Here is a 23,537-nt window from a genome sequence, read left to right on the forward strand (position 1 = left end):
TCTTAACCCTCAGCTAGTTTTTAGTTTATATGGGCCATGTTGTAAGGCTTTCTAGGCCAAAGTTATGCGCAGTATAAAGCATCACGCATACTGTATCTGACTCTAAATTTGTGACTGATAAAGTGCCAGTGTTTGAACTTGGGCCTACGCTTCCAGAATCCCATCGTCTATCTAGTTCAATGTCTTTATGGCTGCATGTTAGAAACCATTAGAACATGCTTCCATCTCTTGGCACTTACTGCCACTAATCACCAGCTAGTACTTGAAATTATACTCCTGTGTCTTTGTGACAATTTCCATCATTTTATTTTTATTACACAACCATGCTGCTGTCGCATTCTTAGGAAATTTGAACAGTGGCATGAGGTATGTTACAGTCCTATTAGGGATGCACATTTGGGCTTTCTGAGGCCGATTCCGATTGCTGATATTTTTTCTTAACAGTGTGATCGGCTGATCACCTATTCAATCACTGATCGAAAAATGATGCATTTTATACATCCTTGCTACTAACAATGGCACAGCAACATAAATAGTAAAACTCCCATATAGCACTGTGTTTAACAGATTGTTCTTATGGTTGCATGACAAAGCTGGCCTATCCATGTGTAATTCAATCATATGTTTTTATCCAAACATAGTAATTAGGCTACATGTTAGTGTGTGCTTGATGACTGAGATGCCTACTCACCTGTTTCCACTGGTAGTGCATCGAAAAGTTTTTAATTGCAGCAGCAGCATAGGCTCTGCCTTCTTTTCATTATATTAACTTGTTCTAATATATGATCAAGGCAGTGAAATTCAAAACACACTCTAGCATTGCACACATTAAATACTGCAATAACGTGATCTATATCAGATATTTTGAATTTGAAATGCTGAACTGACAGATGGACAACGTGCTACTAACATTCTGCTGGCTACAGAGAGGCTCATACTGTATGTTTGACCACTTTGATTCTGCAATTGAAACTTTTTTCTTTTGATCAGCAGTTGAAACAGTGACACTGTTAACCTATTTAGAATGTTTATCTATTTGTGCCTGATGAGGCTGTCGGAGCAAATTTCAATGTTCGAATTGCAGTTGAATGTCAAAAAATCGTAATGAATTTGAATCCCAACTTTCTTGTCTAATGCATGTTTTATTTATTTTGACGGCAGATTGAACTGATTGCATTACTGCCTCCACCATAGACTCCCTTGTTTGCCTGACGAGAACATTCCCACTCCTCCATGTTTGGAAGATATTTGGATTCCCCTCAGTAAAAAGCCAAGAATCAGCAGATTCCCAAATCAAACCTTTCAAGAAATTCAATAATGGAAAAAACGGCTGTGAATCAGCTCCAAATAGAATCTGTATTGCTGTATGCTTAATATGCAGTGTATGTTCACTGCTTTCATGTGTCAACATTATAGCAATTTTATCATTAATATTCAAATTTCAGTTGAATTTGACTCAATTCAGTCAATTCATAGCCTTTTGACAGCCCTAGTGGCCAATCAATTGGTGCACCCCGATGATATCGCCTTCACTATGTTTTGGATCTTGGAACTTCAACCACTCCAACTCTTTTCAAATAAAAAGCAAAAACCACAATGGCCTTGTCACAGTAAAGCAAGTTGTTACCTCAGATGTAGGTCTCGATGTAGAAATTGACAGAGCAGAGTGTATGCAGTGTCATCAGACTGCAGTCCCAGTATGGTCAGTGGGGCTGTGACCTCTGCCCTCAGAGGTCGAACAGTGACAGGACATGAGGTAATGATGCCAGAATAATGATGCCAGAGTTCATGTGAATAGTAGGCTGCATGTGGCTAGCTCTGTTGCTGTGTGCCATTCAAGCAAATGTAAAATAAAAAAAGAAATGGGCCATGATGCCCACCAAGTTATTCTTTTTACAATACGCATGCAGTGTTTTGTAGAATGTGGAGGAGGAGGGAACAGCTGCATGTTATGGAGAGAGTGGGAGTAGCCCACAGAAAACTGGAACACCCTGACTAAGCCTCATTGCAGTGGGAAATACTGCTCATTATATTGCTAGTGTATGGATGAGTGAGTGGGAAAAGAGAAACTAAGGCCTTTAGCTTAGCACAGGGATGTAACGTTAGACTTGACACGCTCATACCCAGGTCTCTTTATTTATTGGAAAGGGGCCACAGTGTGACATAATGTCACTCTTGCTGTCTTTCTGTCGCTAACCTTTTGTTAGCAGAGTTGCTTGTTTTGTCATCATCTCGTGTGTTCCCCCTAATCGGTACAGGCCACAGCTGTACCTTTGTTGCCATGCCTTTCTCTTTTGTTGACGGTGAGCTTTGAGGCCTTTTGGGCCACATTTGAGGTCCATACATGTTTTAAAGCCTATGAGCTGTATAACACAGCCTAGTTTGTTTGCCAGGTGTGTGTGTGTGTGTGTGTGTGTGTGTGTGTGTGTGTCTCTAGACAGAACAGAATAGAATTGTTGGGCCTATAGCACTATCCTCTCCCATCATGTCACTTCAGGGCCATGGGGGGACAATGGGACTATTGTCATAGGCACAAACATACACATTCACACACCCTTGTACCCCCCTATGCGCCCCATGATTCTCCGTTCTAATTGTGCAGTCTGTCTTTTACTGAACTGTTCCTCTAGATTCAGGTCATGCTCCCCTCTATGGCCACATCCACACTAATACGTTTTCGTTTTAAAACGCATAACTTTTGCTACGTTTACGCCTAGCGTCCACACTACTCCGGCGTTTTCGGACCCCTAAAACGGAGACTTTTGAAAACGCTGCTGACCCTGGTTTAGTTGGAAAACTCAGGGATTGCGTTTTAGTCTGGACGGATGGAAATTGAGACTTTTGAAAACAATGACGCAGACACCCACGTCCGCTTCCTGATTGGCGACGTGTCCTTCCCTGCCATGATCCTTTTCTGGAAGAAAACACGACATCAGCCTTGACTACCAGTGGTTAATTCAACATGGATAACGAATTACAGGCGTTGCTGACCTTGTTGTCTATGCTAGCAACTGTTGTGCAGTTAAATTCTGCATTTTATATTGCTACTACTGCCTGCAGGCACAGGAGGCAAGCTATTATTTGATCGATTTGCTGTTCTTCCTCCGTAGTATTTTCTGCAACTAAGCAACCAACCGCAGAGTAGGACAATCTGCTTCCTGTTTACACCGGCACGCGCATGCCCAGTGTACGTGAATGGTCATGTGATGTGCGTTTTCAGGCATGTTAGTATGGACAGAGATTATTTCTGAAACGCTCGTGTGGACGGAGATCGGGGAATATGACTTCTGAAGTCTTGTGAAGTTATTTCATTTCTACAACATATATTCCTTAGTATCAGCTTGGTAATCTATCTAGTGCCATCTAGGCCTAAATGTTATTACTAGGACTATCCTCTCCTGTAGTAACCTCAATGCCTGAATTAGCCAGGGTTGGGTGGTGGTACTAGACCTTTGTGCTGCTTGAATGCTGAGACAAGCTGAGTTTTTAATGTATAGCCCAATCTTCTATGTTATGTTTTGTATTGCTACAGGCCAAACACCTTCATTCATAAGGGAATAGGATGGTCTTGATTGTCTCTTGGTTGAGCCACAGCTAGCTTAGCTACTAGACTGACAGACCGGCTGACTGCTGGACGTATTGTATTGTGGAATGTGCTTGCAGCAGAGGGTGTTCCAATCCACTACTCACTGCTGCAAATCTCTCTTTCTCTTTCTGTCTCTCTCTCTCTCTCTCTCTCTCTGTCTTTGCTTCTGGTTATGAGAGAACAGAAGTGACAGTCGTGTGACCACTGAGCAGTGGCCTTGTGTGCGGTCAAGCATGGGAGAAGCGTACCCTAGACCAGCAACAGTAAATGGTTTTGAAATATCACTGATTGTGTCTTTGTTGGCCTATGTAGAGCCCGGGAGTGGCCGCAGGAGGAAAAAAAAAACATATTTCAAGGCCTTGATTTACCACATTGAATGCTCTAGATGGTATTGCACACGCACAAGATGGACCTCGTGCCCTCATTTTGATCAGTCTGAGTGCACAAGATAGATGTTGTTCCCTCATTTTGGTGTGCGTTCACTCATTTTCATTATTTTGTGTGCATAATTTCATAATTCATGCGAACAAATTAAGACGTACCCACAATTTAATAAGATGTGATTGTTTTTAAATCATTCAAAAAATGACATTTGACTATGAATGGACTGAAATGAAATTTTTCCGTTATTTAGTTTCTTGAGGGATTTGAGTTGGTGATCTGCTGATTCTGTCTTTTACTTAGGGAAATCCAAATATCTTCCAAACACAGCCTGGAGGAGTAGTAATCTCATCAGGCAGGGTGTTTTCTGCCATGATACCGCTAACACCCATGTGTGTGCTAAAAACAAACTAGCAGGTTAGTAGAAGAGAGTGACAGAGAATGAGAGTCTATGGAGCCATAGCATGGGGAGCCAGGGATGCATTAGTTCAATTGGTTGTAAAATAAGTAAATCACTGAATAAAATTGCGTTTTTTGACTCATTCAATGGGCAGATTAGGGTTTGAATTTGTTATGATTTTTTGACATTCCAATGAAATTCAAATATTGATTTGTTCGGACAGCCACGGACTTGCAGGTGCCATGCCATCAGCTTGCACTTCAGAATAGTCTACTCCAAATTATATTTAAACCTGAGAGTCAATTTGTTTAGCCAGCCACTCAGTACTAGACCAGATTAGGCCTGTTAGCAGCTCTCACTGCATGGGGTGAGAACATTGGCTTGGACTCAGACTGGGTCTGATGTTCTGCTCTGTTTGGATTGGGAGGATTAAGGTTCTTGCTGTTTGGTTGTTGTGTAACCATATCAAAGCCAGCTAATCACTGCTGTGTGTCTGCATGTTTTTGTTTGTTTGTTTGTTTATGCCAGGCCTGTGTTGTGCCTGTGTTGTACTACTACTAACCCTAACCCTATATTTCATGATGCACTCAGTGTTATCTGTTTGTGGAGATGAAGAGAAAATTTGTAGTACTCACAGTAAAGTTCTTTTACTGTATCAGGACTTTGTCAAAATACAGTGGCTGCTGGTGGGGTAGCCTATAGGGTCTTTCATTCCTCTGTAGATTAGGGTAAACATACTGGTTGCACTCAATGTTTCACTGACTTTGTGATCAGTGAGTTTAATATCGAGAACATTTCTCATAGGTCTCAAGTGAATTGCTTTCATTATTTGAAAGCAGGATATACCTGTGAACATGTCTGGTCTGAGCTTAATTAATACATTTTGACCAATGAGTTTACCCCATTGCAGTTAATCTCTTTTAAGTAGCCTATATTATATCAAATTGCATAAACAAACGAGAAAGAGAGGAAAGCAGATCTTTAGAAAAAAAAGTGTCAATAATGATTGCTCTCTGTGACACACACCCCAAAAATGTTTCCTCCGTAAATCATCAAATTTTTCATGTGTGTCTATGCGTGTGTGTCTGTTAGACAATGTGTGTGTGTCTGTTGACTCCTGTCTTCACAGCATTCTTTTTCTGTTTTGATTAAAAAGACAGCACTGAGATGAGTGTGTAGGGTATTAATGGAGCAATGGGCATTAAAGGTTCATTTAAACTTCACGTCTAAGTGTTGCCAACACTAGCCTGAAGTGGTGCTTGGTACTGTCGATGGCCATACTGACATACAAGACACATCCAGTTCTAACAGTTTTGTTTGTTTTCATTGTATTGTTTTCTTATCTTTAAAGCTACAATCCGTGATTGATGAAAATGTGCTCTTATCAACATTGCATCGCCCCACCTCTGTGCTTGTTTTGTAAATTTTGTGTTGGTGAGGGTGGTGGGGCGAAGTGTCACGCCTCCAGGTGAGCGTGGACGAGCAGGACGAGTGGAGCTGGATTGGAGACGGATAACTTGAAGTTGGCAGCTGACCATCTAAAAGGAAAACGTTAGCGGTAATGATGTGTAGCCCGGGACTGTCAGACTCTACATCTATTGATCCTCCACCCACAACAACTTGTGCAATGTGCATGACCGTTCCCAGCACCGCATCAGTATTGGCTCAGCATTCATCCTTGGTGTTGTACAGACCAAAGAAAATTATATAACATAGCCTACCTGAGAGAACATTTTTTTCCAAATTCTTGAGCTGAAATGACATGAATGAAAGGCTGGAAATAAGCTGCCAGAGTAAAAAAAAAACTTTACATAATGGGACATGTATGTTGTTGTAATTCCCTGCACAGCTGCTAGAGGAGCACTGGAGCACACATTGTGGAAAGTAGCTTCTTATGTGAGAAAATATCTTTTTGTTCAGCGCAAACTTGGAATGGCAATTAAGATGCTGTGAAAAAGAAGCAAAACAGTTAAATGAGACAGAAACGATAAATCCAATTTAAGAGATTTAACTGTCTTACATTCTAAGCAGTAGCTTAGTTTCAATGGGTGGGCTTTTTGCCCTTATCATGTTTTTAATTTTTTTGTTTCTTATTTATTTATCATGCACTACTGGCTAATATTATAGTGAAGGAGATAAAACTGAGAAGGGAAAAATGTACCGATGCTTCATTACACAGGTTACATCTGCCCAGTTATATTTTTTCAATAAAGCATTTGAAAAAGTATTTTTTCTTTTTTTATCGAATGACTTGAATAAGCAATTATAAATATTCAATAGATTTCTCAATTACCGAAACAATACATAGTTGCAGGCAGCTTTAATGTCATTGCTTTCTGTATTGCTCACTGTTTTTGTATTGGCCTTCCACCGGAGCTACACTGGGCATATTGGAGACGTGTCATGTTGGGCAGCAGCGTATAGTGTTTCACCTGCTACACCAACAACACATGTATTCCGTAGGAGACGTGCTTCGTTTGGGTTGTTGACGGTTTGTTGTCGAAGTAGCTTTTTGTAAACTTGTTGTTTTATCTGATCTATGGGTAAGTGAACATGCTGTTATGCACAGTAACTATGAAAAACATCCCTCACCTGATGCTTCAACAGCAGATGCAATTTTTTTTTGCAATTACTTTTGATTGTCCTCATAGAAGGCATTACTGGGGTCATACAGTTTTTTGTATAACAACACAAGAGATGATGCCACCACAGCAACTTTATTTTTCTTTGGGGTGTGGGGTGAAGCAAACCATGGGTTTGCCTCATCCAATAAAATGTGACCCATGTTCACCCATCCCAGCACATAAGACAGCCTATACACTTCACAAAAGCATTTACATAGGTTTCTACAACCATTTATGTGTAGAAGGGCCATGCAAATGCACATAGACAAAAAATTAATAGCCTTAACCACCTGCGCAAAAATTCAATTCCAATGCGTGGCTCTGAGAAGCTTCTGTGGCTGGTCTCGGTTTTTTCTGGCTCAAAAAGAGGCTCAGGTGGTGCCTTAGAGAGGCTGGTCTGGATTTGTCAACATGGCCAATTTAACACCCAAACCCCCTTTATTCCAATTTTATGCTTTTATAGACACCAGTTTTCTGACTAACATAACACTGTCCTAGATGAGCTATTCTTTAGCTTTTAAAATCCAATTTATTCATATTTCCATGGCTAAGAGGACGAAAACAGACCCCATACGTTTATAAGTATCCATTCATCACTTCATCATCCCCAACAGGGATGTTTATAAGTGGCTGGGATCTCTTACTTTGATTCCAAAAAAGATGATTGCCATCACAATTTCAAGAATTCCTTATGTTTTAACAGGATTAGCCCAACTTGCAGCTGGGTAATTAGAGCATAGACAAAAAAAGTTGACCTTTCTCAATATTCTTGCAATGAACAAAGACAAAATATGAAAAATGAATATAAGTAATTGAATTATTTATTTTCAGGAGACATTGTGCTCGATGATAACCTTGTCCATCTGAAGAACTAAGCTGATCCACTAGCCGTTGTTTCAGTTTGGTCAGTGTGTTTTTGCCTGGCAGTGTATCGGCTACCGGACAGAAAGATCCCTAACGTTACAAACATCACCTGGACACTTCCGAGTCGATTTAAATTCACTTTTAAAAAAGTTTGTTAGACGGCTCAAAATTACGCTTAAGCACTGGCATAGACATGTCACATCTCTAATGTGTCCAGTGCAGCAGCCTGGTTATGTACACCCATGGGCACAAACTGTAATTTCTTGATATAGGTTACTAGCCGTTAATTCTGGTTTCCCCTCTGCAGCTGTGTCATGTGACCAGTCAGAGCCAGTGTGTGTCACTTCCTGTGCCTGTTTCCTTGTGTGCATTCATCCATCGAAACTTCCTTTCCTTAACCTCAAAGTTCGCAATTCTGCAGAGCTTGGATTAACTGCACCTGGCAGAGGGAGCACTGATCTATGATTACTAGTGAGACTTCTCTATTTCCACATTATTAACTCGTTACCACAAAGTAAACTGATCTTTAATTGTCATTCCTCCTCTGTACTGTTTCAAGAATACTACAGGGCTGGACTACAGAAATACCTAGGCAGATGCTTATAAGCAGTTGTGAAACTATGATGTTGTGGTTTTCCCCTCCAAATGAGCCTTTAAGACACAATAATTAAACTCACATGTACACATCAGTGTGTTAGCTAAGCACTGGCCCACATAACCTTTTGGATGTAGGCTATTAAATGTGGCCAACAGTGCCCTAGCTGTTAAAGAGAAATGTGTAGCTTTAACCACATCACAGAGCCTTAGCTTCTGTCAACATCATTCAATTTACCACGATTAGTTCAGATGGTTTCATATTAACATACTGAATGGCTTTAAACCAGAACAATAATGCTGTTGTTTGTGTGTTACAGTCCCTTATTCTGTAGCCTAATTTTTTTTTGCTTCATACAAAAAATACAAAGGTGGCAGCTGAGAGAGACGGACAACTTTGACCACACTGCATTGTCTAGGGTAAATGATTACAAAATGACACAAAGTCATAAATCTAGGCCTATCTTCTGCTTTTTACAAGTTTATCTTATCATGGAGCCTGCATGGTGTAGCCTAGTAGTAGGCTCTGCCTCACAAACAAAGAAGCAGTGTGCAGTCCAGTGCCATGCTGTGTTTGTCTGGCCATTTATCTGTCTGGATGGTGCTGGGCTACTAGCACAATTCTCAGCTAGGTTATAGTGCATGCTGCTTTGCATTTTGCAGTGCCAATCTCTCTGCTGGCCTGTGGTGTCACTGACTGTGACGGTCAGTGTTGTCCCAGCACTCTGATCTGTAAGCCATCAATGGCTTATACAGATATTTACACATAATGTCGTTATAATTGTTCAGTGATATTGTTCAATGTGCCATTCAGTCAGGTTTATCTGGGTTTTAGAAAGGCTTCGATTGTAATGTTGCCAGTGTAACACTTAGGCACTCACTTTAGTAGGTAGGGAAAACCTGTTGCTTCCTGGGCTAGCCATATTAATAGTGGTAGAAGTACATTGTCATGTCCGCTACTAGTGTTGGAATACTAATGCTAGTGCATCAGCTGCAAACCTAGTGGTGTAGTAGGCTTCAAGTGTGGCCAGGACAAGGTGTGGCAGGCAGCTCTTTGTTGGAACAGCTGGAAGAAGGGAGGGAGGGATAGCAAAAGAGAGGAGGAAGGAGGAGGAGGGGAGAAATATGGGGAGAGACTGTAAGATGTAGTTTGAGAAGGGGAAGGAGAGTGCAACAGACAGAAAGAGGAAGAGAGAGAAAGAGGGAGGGGGCGTCTCACACTCTACTCGACCATGTTGCTACAGGCATGCCAATGCCACCACCCACATGCAGACACTATTTCACAGTGCAGTGACCACTGCAATAAAGTACTTCGACAGACACAATCTCTCTCTCTCTCTCTCTCTCGTACTCGCACATATGTGCTCTCTCTGTCTCTCTCTAGCATTCTCTCTGTCTTTCTCTCTGGTCCTGGGCTCCATATTTTGGTTTACACACTCAGTCTTTCTGTCTAAGCTCAGTGGCCACAGGCCCTCTGTCCATCTTTGCCTTTGTTTCTCTCATATACACTTAATAGAGCAACCTTTTCTTTGTGTGATTCTGACGAATCCCTTCCTCTAGTCCCCAACCCTACGGTGTTGATGGAAACTCAAATTATCGATTTTCATGTACATGTGCATATTTTGTCACCCTGGAGCATCAAACTTTTGTTGTGTTGTAAGTCACACATGCTATATCCTTTAGCAGGCTAGGTCTGCAAGATGCTTTCTCGTCCACCAGGAGCACATTGATATTATTATCCAAGCTGAAAGATGAATGCAGCTACCACAACATATTAGAACTTGATAGGATGTTAATGCAATGTAAAGGCTGGGTTGGACTGCTGTAGAAGATGTTACTGCAAAGCTCAGTGAGTTGACCTGTATTATCGTTCCCTGCTCCTTTACCATCTTTAGCATTTTACACAGGTTTGGATGCTTTGTTAGCCTATGGTAACAGGCTGCTGCAGGTTTGGAGTGATGTGTTATGAAACTGAGCCAGGGATAGCGAGGACTTTGAGTCCCATTTCCAAGACAACAGGTCAGGTCTATGATAAAGATACAGAACCACTGTTTATTTTGGATGTTGACATTGATGGTATTTGGGGTAACCATAATATGTGTCCAGGCCTGGTGATTTGTCTGTTTGTCCAGCACAGTAAGCAGATAACTCTGAACATGTCAAATGGAGGCTAAAGGAGAGAACCAGACAGAAAGCGAGACAAACAGACTGAGAATGGGAGTTGTTTTAATGAAGGGGTCAATAGCTATTGGCAGCAGATTCCCTTCAGGCAGTAATTCTATACTATGTGTCAAGGACAACAGTAGGACATCCTGAGGTGTAGCTACTAGCAATATGCATCAATGCTACAGACCTACATTTACAACACATCAGGAGTATCATCATATGCATAGTGCATTTTATATTTCAAATGTCTTACCTACTGAAAATTGGCCCATGCTGTCGAGAACATTTAGCGTCATTAATGTAAGAGTTGATAACTCAGAATTGCTGCCAGTCAGGATTTTCCTAGTTTAAATGTGGCATTGCCCCTGTCCAGGCCTCGCAAGTGTTGTCATTTCAAGGCTTTCAGATTATATCTGGAACCCTTTTTTTTTCGCCTATGGTGAAAATGAATTCGAATTTTCATTCTGTTCTTAAAATGGGTGAAACTATGTAAGTAGAAATTAAGTTACTACGTATTACTATTACTGAATTTCTAAAAATTATTTTGCTTGGCAACCATAGGGCGGATGTTGCATTATCCCTTTTACGGTATGTTATCCTTGCTTCACAGCCATGAAATGTTGGAATACTAAGCAAAGTATGGCTAGGGATTTTTTTTACGGTTTTCATTGCAGCTCCAAAAACCATCAGAATGCACCTCAACAAATAAAGAAATTCATAACGTTGGAGGTAGTTAACAACAGTCATTTAACTCCTATATTCATTTTCACATCAGACTAAAAGGGGGTGGAGTCCGGAATCCCTTATTTAGGCCAAAAAATGATGTCATGCTTGAGAGGTCTCTTGTAGGGCAGGGGCAGACAATGTCATATGCTAATTTGCATATGACAGCCACTCCAATTTCTGGGTGTCTGCAAGTTCCATCAAGGCAAATCAAGACCTTTTCAAGACCTTTTTAAATGCCAGTTAGAATCAGATTTAAGACCAATTTTGCAATGAATGTGAATTTTTTTTTTTTGTATGGGGTCTGCATGACTAGGATGATTTCTCGTTAGAAAAACAGCACACCAAAAAAGATAATTTTAATACCTCTAAAACTTCACTCGTTTGTTTTTCAGTTGCTAAATTTTCCACTTTGGCGCCCAAGGAAAAGTCTTTGCAGGAAAGACTTGGCTAGTGATAGTCAGGTAGGATAATACAGTCCTTTTTAAAGATAAAATCATTATAAAGGATCATGTGGAAAATAGGCATTAGTCAGTATGGAGCGGCGCAGTGCTGCTGCTGAATTTCTTCTGCCTCTATGTGGGGGAAACGTATGATCTCATAGCAGGGCTATGAGTTTTACAAACATAGGCTATTCAGAGGCAAACAGAAGTTTGTTTGAGACCTACATTACTGTCAACCCACATTAATTTGTAGGCCCAATTATCAATTCCTCTACCCTAGAAGCAGCAGAACATTGTTCTTTTTAAAGCCATTGTTCATATCAGGACATGCAACTGAATTATAGCTGGGTTTGCACTGCCCGGGTTTCATTAACTTTACCTTTGAAAATCAGCTCCTGCTGACAGAAATTAAATATTTTCACTCATTTAAAAAGAGATCAAACTAGTGACATCGCTAAGGGCGTTCTTTGGGGCTTAAGATGTGAATGTTTTGAAATTAGCCGCAAATATTTTTTGACCAGGAAACCTATATAGCCTAAGTTTTGCATAGTTCAAAATTTCTGTTGCCTCTCACCATCCTTGCTCCATTATGAGTGTGGTCTGTAGATTTGCACTGCACAAGAGTGTGGGGTAGAATCAAGCGTTGGGTGCGTTCCAGGGCACAACTGAGGTCGCCTGCCTTCTGTGTGTGTATTTAGTAGGGAGGCTCTGACTGTCATGTAATTTGAGTAGAACTAAAGGAATATGTTAGGCGTGATTTTAATTGGTCAGTCCTGGGACAGAGGAGGCAAAGTAGAGCCAGAAAAAATATTGCTCTATTGATTTTCTTTTCCAAAAGAAGAAGAAAGGTAAGATGTGTGCTAGGTTTGGTTTAAACAAGTTGATTATCCAAATATGGACAGACAGAAAGCAGCCAGCTGTGTTTGGTGAGCAGACTGCACTAGTGGCCAGATGGGCACTGGAGAGCTAACGTTAGCTTGGACTGACACTTGATTTGGCTGACAGCTTCTTGGTTGGATGCCAACAGGCTACAGCTAAACTCTTCAAAGGCTTGAAATCTAGCAAAACACAACCTTTTTGCTAGAATCAATATAATATTGGATCATTGTAAACAAAATGTCTCTTGTGTCTCCAGTCTGCCAGTTAGTGAGTTACTGAAGTTAGTTACTGAAGTAAAGTCTCGTCAGCTTCATCCTCCCATTCAGCTCTATTTGTTTGGACTGATACGTGAAACATTTTTTCAACTTGAGGCATTGCTTCCCTTAAATGTGAGAAAATGTTTAAATGTGTTAAAAATGAGATTATGAATTGGCACCTCTATATAATGTGTAGTGGATTACCCCAGCCATTCAGAAAGGATTAAGGCTTTTCCAAAGCTTAATCATCTTTGTTACTACAGCACAGGAGGAGGAGGAGAGGTAAAATCACTTGCTTCTTAAAATAAGTTATGCCATATCTGACAGATACACAAAAGTAGCTTACTATTAGGTTGTAATAATATTGGTGTGTATGTGTGTGTGCAGCGCTCGTGCATGTGCAAGTCTGTGTTTGTTTGGGTAATTATACAGTAGTGGACTGGTGGTGGGACAGTAAATCAACTGTAGAATGACTTGGATAGGTCTGCGCTGCCGGCAGCACTCCGCACCCTAACTGGTCATCAGGGAGGGATTCGTAAAAAAAACTGTGTGTGTGTGTGTGTGCGCGCGTGTGTGCGTGTGCGTGTGCGTGTGCGTGCAGAATCAAGTCACGTAAACCTGAGAACCTCTGTGAAACACAAGCGCACCGCAGCTGGAAAAATCCTTGGGGTAACACTGATTAAATGTTTGATGTATATGATAATTTGCCCCAAAATATCCCATTAAATATATTATCATGCTATTTATCAAAATTTGCTTAAAATGCTGTTAATATAAAAATATATACTGTAATATACAAGGTAAATCATTTAATGTTTTGACTTGCAGTAACATGTTTGGCAAAAAGCATGTTTAGGCCTAATTGTCTGTTTAAATGTTCAATAATTTTACACTGAACACTGCTGAATATACAGCAGCTTGAACTTGTTTGTGCTGAACCCTCAAAGTGTTATTGGTAGTCATTGTAGTTCAGAAACTAGTGACACTGTCCTTGCCCCCATTATCAAGGGGATGGGAGATGGAAGGAACAGGCAGCCATTATAACACTTATCCATGACATCCAGCGACATCAATGTGTTGTTGACACAGCCATATTGACTCCCAAAACAAATGTTCAGTTAGTGAGAGAAAGTGCCTGCCATCGCTATTTTATTAAATGCACTTTACTCACCAGAACCAGTTACGCCTGCCATATGTGAGCCATCGATTGTAATAATGGTGTCAGGATGGAGGGGAGAAATGTCATCATTTCCCACTGATAAAGAGAGATGTGACACAGTAGCAAAGGTAACATGAGCTTAGCTGAGCAGGAACAACTTTTTCTCTTGTAGAAGAAGTACCTTTGGATAGTTAACCAACCCTGAAGTGAAACACCGAAATGCATCTGTACTTCTGTTCACTTTAGGGGTTTTGCTAGAATACGGAGACGGGTTGTGAATAAGATATATTTATATATCGTGAAACGACAGGTCAGGAGTTTATCTGCAGACTTTAGTGGGGTCAGCGATGCTGGTGGCAGAGAGTAAGGGTCACATTCTCCCGAGACTTCAATCTTTTTTAAATAGCTTTACTTTTCTTCTGATGTCAAGTGAGACGTTTGCTTGTTCATAGTCTTTTGTTGTGCAATTCTGTTTTGGGAATAAATTTAGGAGTTGATATCATGATGTCAACAAAACACTGATGTCACTGCAAGTAATGGATATATTGGCTGCCTGGTCATAACATCTCCCATCCCCTTGATTTAGGGGATAAACAAAATGTTGTGGCACTATAATGAGGAAGATGAAGGTCAAAGGTTCCAGAATATCATTTTTGGTAACTCTTAATAGGCCTAGTTCTGATTGACAGGAAGAGACGCTAAGCACAGCAAGCTATTTCCACTGCACAGTCTCACAAAGTGCCTCTGTCAGTCATAATTAATTAGGCTAGCCCAGTAAAAAGAAAGTCACCCAAAGGTGAAAGATCATTGTTTTTGTTTCAATTCTGTTGTCTGCTAAACTGAAGCATTTTTTTTGTTCTCTCTAAAATATATGGTTAAAGAACTAGAAAACTCTGGCACCACACTATACAGAGGTCAAAAGTAAATGTATTAGAGCCCTGGCTGACACTGGGATGGCAGGAGAGCTAGGGAATGGCATAGCTTGGATGAGTGGATGGGACTATGGCTTGTTTGATCTGAGCTTGGAGAGAAGTTGGTTCAGAACGGTCTGGTTTTGGGGCAGCCGATGGCATGGCTGGGGCTTGGGCTGGAGCTGAGACAGGAGCGGAAGCCCAAGACATGGTTAATTTTTCTATGAACAGGACACTTTGTCAAATACAGCTCGGTCTGCTAGCTGTAATCCACTAATCAAAGCCACAGCATCAAAGCATGGGTGGATTATACTATTCACACTAGTTTTAGAACTAGATTAGAACCTATTGACCCTGCCACATAGTGTGCAGATTAAAGCATTAGTGCCTAAAGGTACATAAAGAACAGCAGCAGGGTGGTGATGAGTAGGGAGATTTTCAGCCAGATTCTGTTGAAGTGTCCTTGAGCAAGACACTGATCCCTACCAGCTCAACAGGGGTGCTGTTGTGTAGCTGAGCCTGACCTCTGACCTCCATATGCAGGGGCAAGCAAAAACAGAATTTCCCGATGGGGATCACTAACTTGTTGTTGTTGTTATTATTGTTATAATTATTGTTATTATTATTATTAGTAGTAGTAGTTGTAGTAGTATAGTCCTTTTTAATATTGTTGATATAATATAGAATACTAAATACTTGTTAGTATTATAATGATGCTAGTGCTTACATTTTTAGTATTGTTGAAATGGCTGGTGTGATCTAAATTGCTTCTGTCATTTGTTCTGTTGTGAGGAAATTGAATGCTACTACAAATTCATTGCACCAGTTACTCAAATCAAATTTTGTTTAAAACAGGCTAGACCTAATGAAAGTACTTAGGATACGACACTCTTGATCATGACATTAGATAGGACTGTAGCCAAAACCAAAACAAAGGCTTTAGGCCTTGCGTAGCTGACTTGTTGGCTGTAAATGCACAGGGCTCCCCAGCAAGTCCCCAGCGCTCAGCAGATACCATTCTGTGTGCTCCAGGGAATAAATCCTCTTTGCATGGCTGGTGATCAAGCCGTGATGTAAAGGAGCTTAGTAGCAACAGGCAGGCGGGCAGGAGGCTGCCTTCCTGTTGGCCAGGGGTCAGGTGATCACACACAGCACTCAGAGGAGAGAGAGACGGCAGGGAAGGGTAGAAAAACAAGACAGGAGATGGACGTTGAGGTGGAGGAGGTGTGCGCAAATGGTGACACCAGAGATAGTGAGTTTGGACAGACAGAATAGCAGAGGTGAGTCAGAGCCAGAACCTTTTAGAGAGATGGATAAGTGAAAACCCAACAAGCAGGTCCTGGCTCCGCACCGGGGCAGTGTTGGTGTGGGACACTCAGGAGGGAGAGGCAGTGCGTAGAGGGCTGAGCTGGCTCCCACCCTGATTTGTTGACAGCTGTGGGGCGATCTGCCTTCCTTGAGAGTTGGTGAGAGAAACACTGTTGTTATTATTCTGCAGTTGTTGCTCCCATGACTATCTAGGCAAAATGAAATGTAAACAAACTAACCTTGACCCTCTTGTGGGACAAAGGCTCACCTTGGTGTCTGTTTGGTTATGTATAGCATTAGAGTTGTCATGGATATCAGAGGCTTATTTTAAATTTGAGGGGTGAAGCAATACCGGGTAAACATGTAATACATTTTCAAGGATTAACTAAGGCTGTAATTTAGCTTTTTTTAATATAGGCTAGCCTTCCAAGGAGTTATACAGAGGAGATGAATGCTTTATCATGAAAGCTCCAAGTCATGTTTAATTTTAAGCTCACGTTCTTTCTCCCTGCACAGGTCCCATCCCTCCTTCCCTTCCCCTCCTCCCCTGCCACTCATCACAGAGCTGGTTGCCATGGAGAACTCTTCGGTGGCATCTGCATCGTCTGAGGCAGGGAGCTCACGCTCGCAGGAGATTGAAGAGCTGGAGCGCTTCATCGACAGCTATGTCCTGGAGTACCAGGTGCAGGGGCTGCTGGGAGACAAGGCCGATGGAGACCTGGATTTGGACAATGGTGGCAAGATGGCACAGGTTAGAGGCTTATTAGTTAAATGTATGGGATTCTGTTATTAGTCCCATATTCTTTAGATTAACATCTTCAAGCTAGCCTCAATGCTAATGTTCAGTACCTCTGGTCTCAAGGTTACCAGCTACCTAGGTTTGATACAGGTACTTGGTACAAGCTGGTCATAGCTGAAGCTCAGGCACAAACAAAAACTTAACAGAAAATCAGCTAATGCTAATTGTACGCTACACTCTCCAGTTTCTGAGTTAGTTAAAATTAGTTAATGATGGCAATGCCTTAACAAGATCCACTAATTAGCCTACACATATTGCAAGTTTTAACAAGTTCATTGTTTCTGCTTTGGTAATAATAGGGTTATTTGTGGACATAGTAAAGAAGCACTGCTTGGGTCTGATATATATAGACAGGTGCTCTTTGGTAGATCTGGCGGCTTTCCAAGAATATAAACAGTCTGTCTCATGTCGTGAAAGGCAGTGATCCAAAGCACTTCGTCTTCAGGTAAAGAAAATATAAAAACTCTTAGCAAGACAATAAAAAAGGACCAATGCGTATCGACCTAATGGTCTTCATCAGGGAGAGCACCAAGGCACTCTGTCTTACTAGCAAGTGAAACAAAAGTGTTTCTGTATTCTTAATGGTAGGGTTATTGTCAGTGCAAATTTACTTTGTGCTAAATGTTTCTCGTCATCCTCTGCTCACTGCATCAAAAGCTTAACACACATTCACACACTACTGTGAAACTGGGGTAGCTCGCCCCATGGGATTGCAGTGCCCAGCTGTGCATTCACAAAATAGTCTAGAGCATCTAAGATTAGGTAGAAGACACTGTCCAGCTCATGTCAAAAATGAAGGAAAAGTCTGCATCGGAAATGTTTTGGAATCTGTGTGGGTTAATGCTCCGGAGGAAGTGTGCTCTGCTTGATGACTTTTGTGCAACTTTTGGGTTTGTTGGTGGTCTGTGTTTACATCCATACAAACCTTTCCATTCGCAAATGACAGCATCTTCTTCTCCCCTCATTTGTCTCCTTCAGTGGACAGACGACTGCAACGACAAGAAAGATGGCAGCTGGTCATCTTCACGGGGGAGGGGCTCATCCAAGCCGGTACATATGTCTGTCTGTGTGTCCTATAGCTATTTATTAGAAGGACCTGAACAGTAATACTTAAGGTTGGGCATCATTTGGAAATTTCGGTCCGGATACTGAACAATTGTTTTTTGATACTTTTTTGATACATTCATCAATCCATTGCTTTGCTTTTGCAGCTGAATACATGTCAGTGTCATGTGTTATATAATTTAATTTATATGATAATGTTAACATTTACAAAGTGTATCATCCAACGAATCTGAGAAGGTGCACTGACATGTTAATTAGGCAGTGGTGGCCTTTGAATTCAGTTATAATAGGACTTATGATCACATTAGGTTAGCTCTTTCTCAGCGAACTCAACGCTATTCATAATGAAACATAATGTGGAGAAAGGTCTGGTAATACAAGACTACTAAAGTTAATGTTTTGGTGTTAGACAAATGTTAGCACTGTCTGAACCAAGCATGGTAGTAGCAAGTATGTGAGTTGCACATCAACCTATCTGTCACAAGTTTGGAGTGATCACATAGCCTTTCCTGGACTTCAATGGAGCATCATTTGCATTTCACTTTGCAAGAGTCTTTTGTTAGAAGATAAACTTTACCACAGATGTCACACAGGTTCATCAGCTGCCCCCCAGCTCACTCTCTAGGCAATAGATTTCTGGCTCTGTGTGTGTGTGTGTGTTGGTGGCGGTGTGTGTCTGTGTAAAGGTGTGCCTAGGTGTGTCTTTTTAAGTGGAACTTCAGCAGTGTGGTGTCACTGAATATATATATATATATATATATATATATGTTGAGTAATCATGCACAGTCTGCATAGTCATGGTTCTACTGCCATCTCTGTGTCACACCGTCTTCCTCCATGCTCATCTAGCATTGTAGCAGAGCAGAGCATTGTATTGATTTAAGCGTTGGTTTCCTCTGCTCTCAGTTCTGTATATGTTGCTTTAGTGTCTCCCTCTCCCTCAGCTGCCCAAGTGTTTGTGAAGAAGAGGAGATGGTTACGTCTTCCTATTAGGCTTGCTTTAAGAAATTCACAGTTCTTCTGCTTGCTTGGTGCTGTTGGAGACAAACGATGCTATTGATGACTAGCAGGGAATGCTATGATACGCAGGCCACTAATTGAATAGCCCCAAATTAATGATCTGTCATTTAGATTGCTAAAGGTTAGTGTGTGTGTGTGTGTGTGTGTGTGTGTGTGTGTGTGTGTGTGTGTGTGTGTGTGTGTGTGTGTGTGTGTGTGCGTGCGTATGTGCTGCTCTGCTCTGACCTTACAGTTTCTGCAGTGATTAGAGTACTGTTGGCCACCAAGGCTCATAGAGATTCATTGGTTTGATTGGACAGGGAGAGAGTCAGTGTCACTGGAAGAGAGTGAGGGAGAAACAGCAGGGGTGAGAGACTTAAAGAGATCAGAGAGATAGATAATGTGACTAATTAGACTACCATCAAATAGGAATGATATATTGCAGTACAAAAATGTGACGGTACGTATCGTGGGGCAGAAAAAATAATCGTGATATTAGCTCCATTTTATTCTGCTGTAGTAATCACAAATGAGATGGATCGTCCATCACAATTTCACAAACTCTCCATCCAAACTGTATTATTTACACTTTATGATGACATTTTTTAAATTGTTATTTACATTCTAGCAAGCCAGTGCCATTGCTAGAAAGAATTGTGGCTCAGAAGTAAACATAATTCTGCACAGTCAGGCTTTGTTATCATTGAACTTTTATTTATTACATTGTATCGTGATTGTATTGAATCGTGAACCTCATATTGCATATTGAATCGTACTGTGAGATAAGCTCCATTGTGAGAATTGAATTCGCTAGAATTGAAGCATCAAAAGTTTATGTTGACCCTAGATTAAAAAAAACACACATACACACAAACAAAGTACAAAAGTAGGGGGGATAGTTAACTAGACTCCCCTGACAAACAGACAGACCATCTAGTTCTGACAGATAGGCAGCCGTTTGTGGCTACTGTAGTCAGCATACCTTTAACCATTAAATCATAAACACATAGGGGCTATAGGTTGAATTGTGCAAGGTGTAGTTGACTAGTTTTAACACTAGCAATTTTAACCGGCTAAAGTCTCCTGTCAGAAACAGCATACGTAACATTAGTGCCACTAATCATATGAAGCATGTTATCACATTACTAATACTAAAGATAAAGGCTGTTAATGACAATGAATAAGAATTTGTCCCAGTTGGTTTGCAGATAAATGTAATGTTACTGACATTAGCTAACGTTACGGATCAACATCATGGATGTACCCTTCAATTCAGTTGCTGTAAGCTGTGATTTGGACCTTGGGTAATTTGGCCTGCAGCTGTGCTTATCACTCAACAAATGTTGAAGAATAATTTTGTCATAGCATTTTAAATGTTTTGTCCAAAGACCATCAGTGTTTACCTACGTGTCCATCTGCTTCGCTGTCTTCCGCATAGTGTTTCCCATCATGACTGTGACGTAAATCAAATATGGCCACCATGTCAGTACAGCAAGGTCCTTAATCCTTTTCTCTCTCTGTCCCCCCAGGATGAGTGGGAACACAGTAGCAATGGCAGTACAGGGTCCAGGCCCAGCTCAGGTTCCAGACCAGGTTCTGGCTCCCGCTCCGGCAGCAGGGGCCGAAACAACCAGTTCAAAGGCCCTGCCAAGGTAGAGGTACATCTGGTCTGTGTGTGTGTGTTAGTGAGAGCATATGTATAATCAAACCTATTGGCCTCTGCTCAGGCCGCTGTGTTTTTAACCAGGAACGCTTCCTGTACTTGCTCTCTCACGTGGCTCGCAGTGCCACAACACTCCCTGAATGTTCCCTCAGAGATACTCCCCACCTCTGGGAGAAATAAATGGGAGAGACAGAATGGCGTCCTTGAACAGAAACAGCTAAACATGTCACAACAAATCCACTCAGCACCCTTATGATTAACTGTCACTGTACCTAACATTGTACAGACCTAGCTCACTTCCTTCCACAACAACAAAGTATGTAGTGTACATGGGACACTGTAATGTTGTCTGGTAGTTTCTTCCCAGCTTGGTTTAATAGTAGCAAGCTTTTTCCCTAACATTTTTTTGTGTAGTAAATTTAGGGGGGGGTTCCTATCTGATCAATAATATCCTTATTGTAGCGCAGATGTGCTGTATTTGATGTATTGTGTCTTCAAGAGAGACTGACAAAGGCACAGTGTAGTTGTTTGTAACTGTTAGATCCAGGCTAGGTCTGTTTTACTGCACGTTTTAACAAAGACAGGTGTGCTGCAGAGTGGTCTTATTGTTCCCCCGAAACTCGGTTTTGGGAATGAGTCTTCCTTAGTTGTATTGAAAGTTTGACTTTCCTTTTCCTTATGTGTCGTCTAGAATGGGAACAGAGATGGGTCTTTTGACATCCTGGGGACAGACATCTGGGCTGCCAACACCATGGACTCACACGGGTAGGTACCTCACTGTTGAACAGACCGGTAATGTGCTACGCAGGCTAGTGGGTCTTCAGTACAACCATGGTTCTGGAGGGCCAAATGGCTGAGTTGGCTAAAGCCGGAGCTAAACTCTAAGATTACTGGAGACGCACAGACTCTCAGCTTTTGCCCTCTTTCTCACTCTCTCTCTTGCTCCCACACTTTGTTATAAGCTGTGTAAGTCACGCCCCCACTTCCACTTTGTAGTCAGAGAGGTCTGTGGAACCCTTTCTCCACTAAACAGTTCCACTCAACACTAATTTTCTGATGGCAGCCTTTTCAAGTGATTGAAAATGTTAGTGATTAAATACCGCATTTAAGACAGTAAGAATTAAACATCAATCGGCGAACACTTATTCACTTCACTGTAAAAAGGAAGTTTCTGATGGATCTCTTAAAACAAGCCAATTTGCTTGTAGTCCTTTCTTTGAAGTTTTTCAATGTTTTATCTGAGAATTTGAAAACCTTCCATTGTGCACCACGAGATCTATTTGACTGCGGTGTGTAAATTCAGTGTTCTCACAATGCACATATAATAGCACGTAGCTTTCATTCATGAAAAAAGGATTGTTGTCTTGCTATGGCATTATGCTAATCGTGTCTCTCCATTGGGTTTAACTAGCGAAATGCGAAAAGAGTGGAACCCGTCCCTCCCCTGTCACAATACATAATGTATTGTCTTTTCTTTTTCTCTGTTGCTCTTCCTCTCAGTCTCTTGTCTTTCTCTCTCATCCTCCCTCTCTGTCATATCTGCAGTTTCAGCCTTTTAAGTTTTAGATCATGCTTAGCCTGGTTAACCCAGGGCAGCAGTTCCCAGTTCCAGTCCATGGGACCCAGAGTACTGCTGGTTTTCATTCTAGCTGTCTAATTGGGAGTGATTTAGACCTGGGACAGCAGGTGAATGCAACTAACTAGCTGGTAGGATAGAAAACCGGCAGTACTCTATGTCCCACGGACTGGAATTGGGAACTGGCCCAGGACATCCCATTCACAGAAAGACCAACGCTCAGCAAGTTGGTTCAGCCATCCCCATCTGTTCTTCCCTGTCTCACACATTTAGATCATCCAGGAGCTACAGTACAGGACTGTGCAGTTTGTTCTGATGAAAAACTCAACAGTGTTTTGTTTCAGTGTGTTTCTGCCAGCAGCCAAGTTTGAATCACATCTGGTCACAAGAGGCTGGAGTGCAAAGTATTTTTACTGCAAACAGCACAGTATGCTTGAAAGGAGGGTCGACTACTGATGAGGCAGAGATTTGCTTGTTCTGTAAATATATTAGGCCTTCATGCTTGAAAGACCAAAAAGATTGTAACAAGGCTTGGGGAGTAGGTAACTATATGAGTAAGATGTGTTTGTGTGTGTGTGTGTGTGTGTGTGTGTGTGTGTGTGTGTGTGTGTTGTGTATCTCTCTTTACAAAACCTAGCTCAACTAGTTCCTGTATGTATAACTGAATAATTTTCCAAACAGGGGCTAGACAAGACAGACACTTAGAGGAGAAAAAATAGAAAAGGAAATGAGTCAGACATAAATCAGTGTAACTGGAGGGAAAACCGGTTGCCATGGTAACAGCTGCACGGCAACCTCACCTACCTAAGTTCCGGCCACGTTGGCACATCTGAACACACAGAGGAGGGATGGAGCCGGTATGGCTGGATGATGCAAGCCGTAATTCTTAATCACATATGCTACCCACTGCTGCCAAAATACCCCCCCCCCCCCCCCCATACAGTCATTCAGTAGCACCATTAGTAGCACAATGGGGTAAAAGTTGTCTTTATTTACTGCTGACAATATACTGATCTATAGTGTAATATAAATTAAACATTAAAATATAGGCTAAATATGTTTTTTGATTATGATTTTTTTGCCCCTTTTGTTAAGCTTAAGCTAAAACAACAGCATTAGCATGGAAACCCTGCTTTAGCT

General features: G+C 41.4%; 1 protein-coding gene across 1 annotated transcript in view; it reads left to right on the top strand.

The window, feature by feature from the left end:
* Positions 1-14,711: 14,711 nt before the first annotated feature.
* Positions 14,712-23,537, top strand: part of ctif (CBP80/20-dependent translation initiation factor) — a 68,630-nt gene continuing 59,804 nt past the window's right edge. Inside the window, exons 1-5 of the mRNA XM_071545324.1 lie at positions 14,712-14,732; positions 16,861-17,046; positions 18,073-18,144; positions 20,688-20,810; positions 21,513-21,586. Of these exons, the coding sequence (XP_071401425.1) occupies positions 16,870-17,046; positions 18,073-18,144; positions 20,688-20,810; positions 21,513-21,586 (446 nt within the window). The 5' untranslated portion in view covers positions 14,712-14,732; positions 16,861-16,869. The remainder of the gene's footprint in view (positions 14,733-16,860; positions 17,047-18,072; positions 18,145-20,687; positions 20,811-21,512; positions 21,587-23,537) is intronic.

This window comes from Centroberyx affinis, unplaced genomic scaffold (assembly GCF_046629955.1).
Source record: "Centroberyx affinis isolate AG114_WGS23_722 - 3 ecotype Tasmania unplaced genomic scaffold, CSIRO-AGI_Caff_v1 ptg004858l_1, whole genome shotgun sequence".
Classification (NCBI taxonomy): Eukaryota; Metazoa; Chordata; class Actinopteri; order Beryciformes; family Berycidae; genus Centroberyx; species Centroberyx affinis.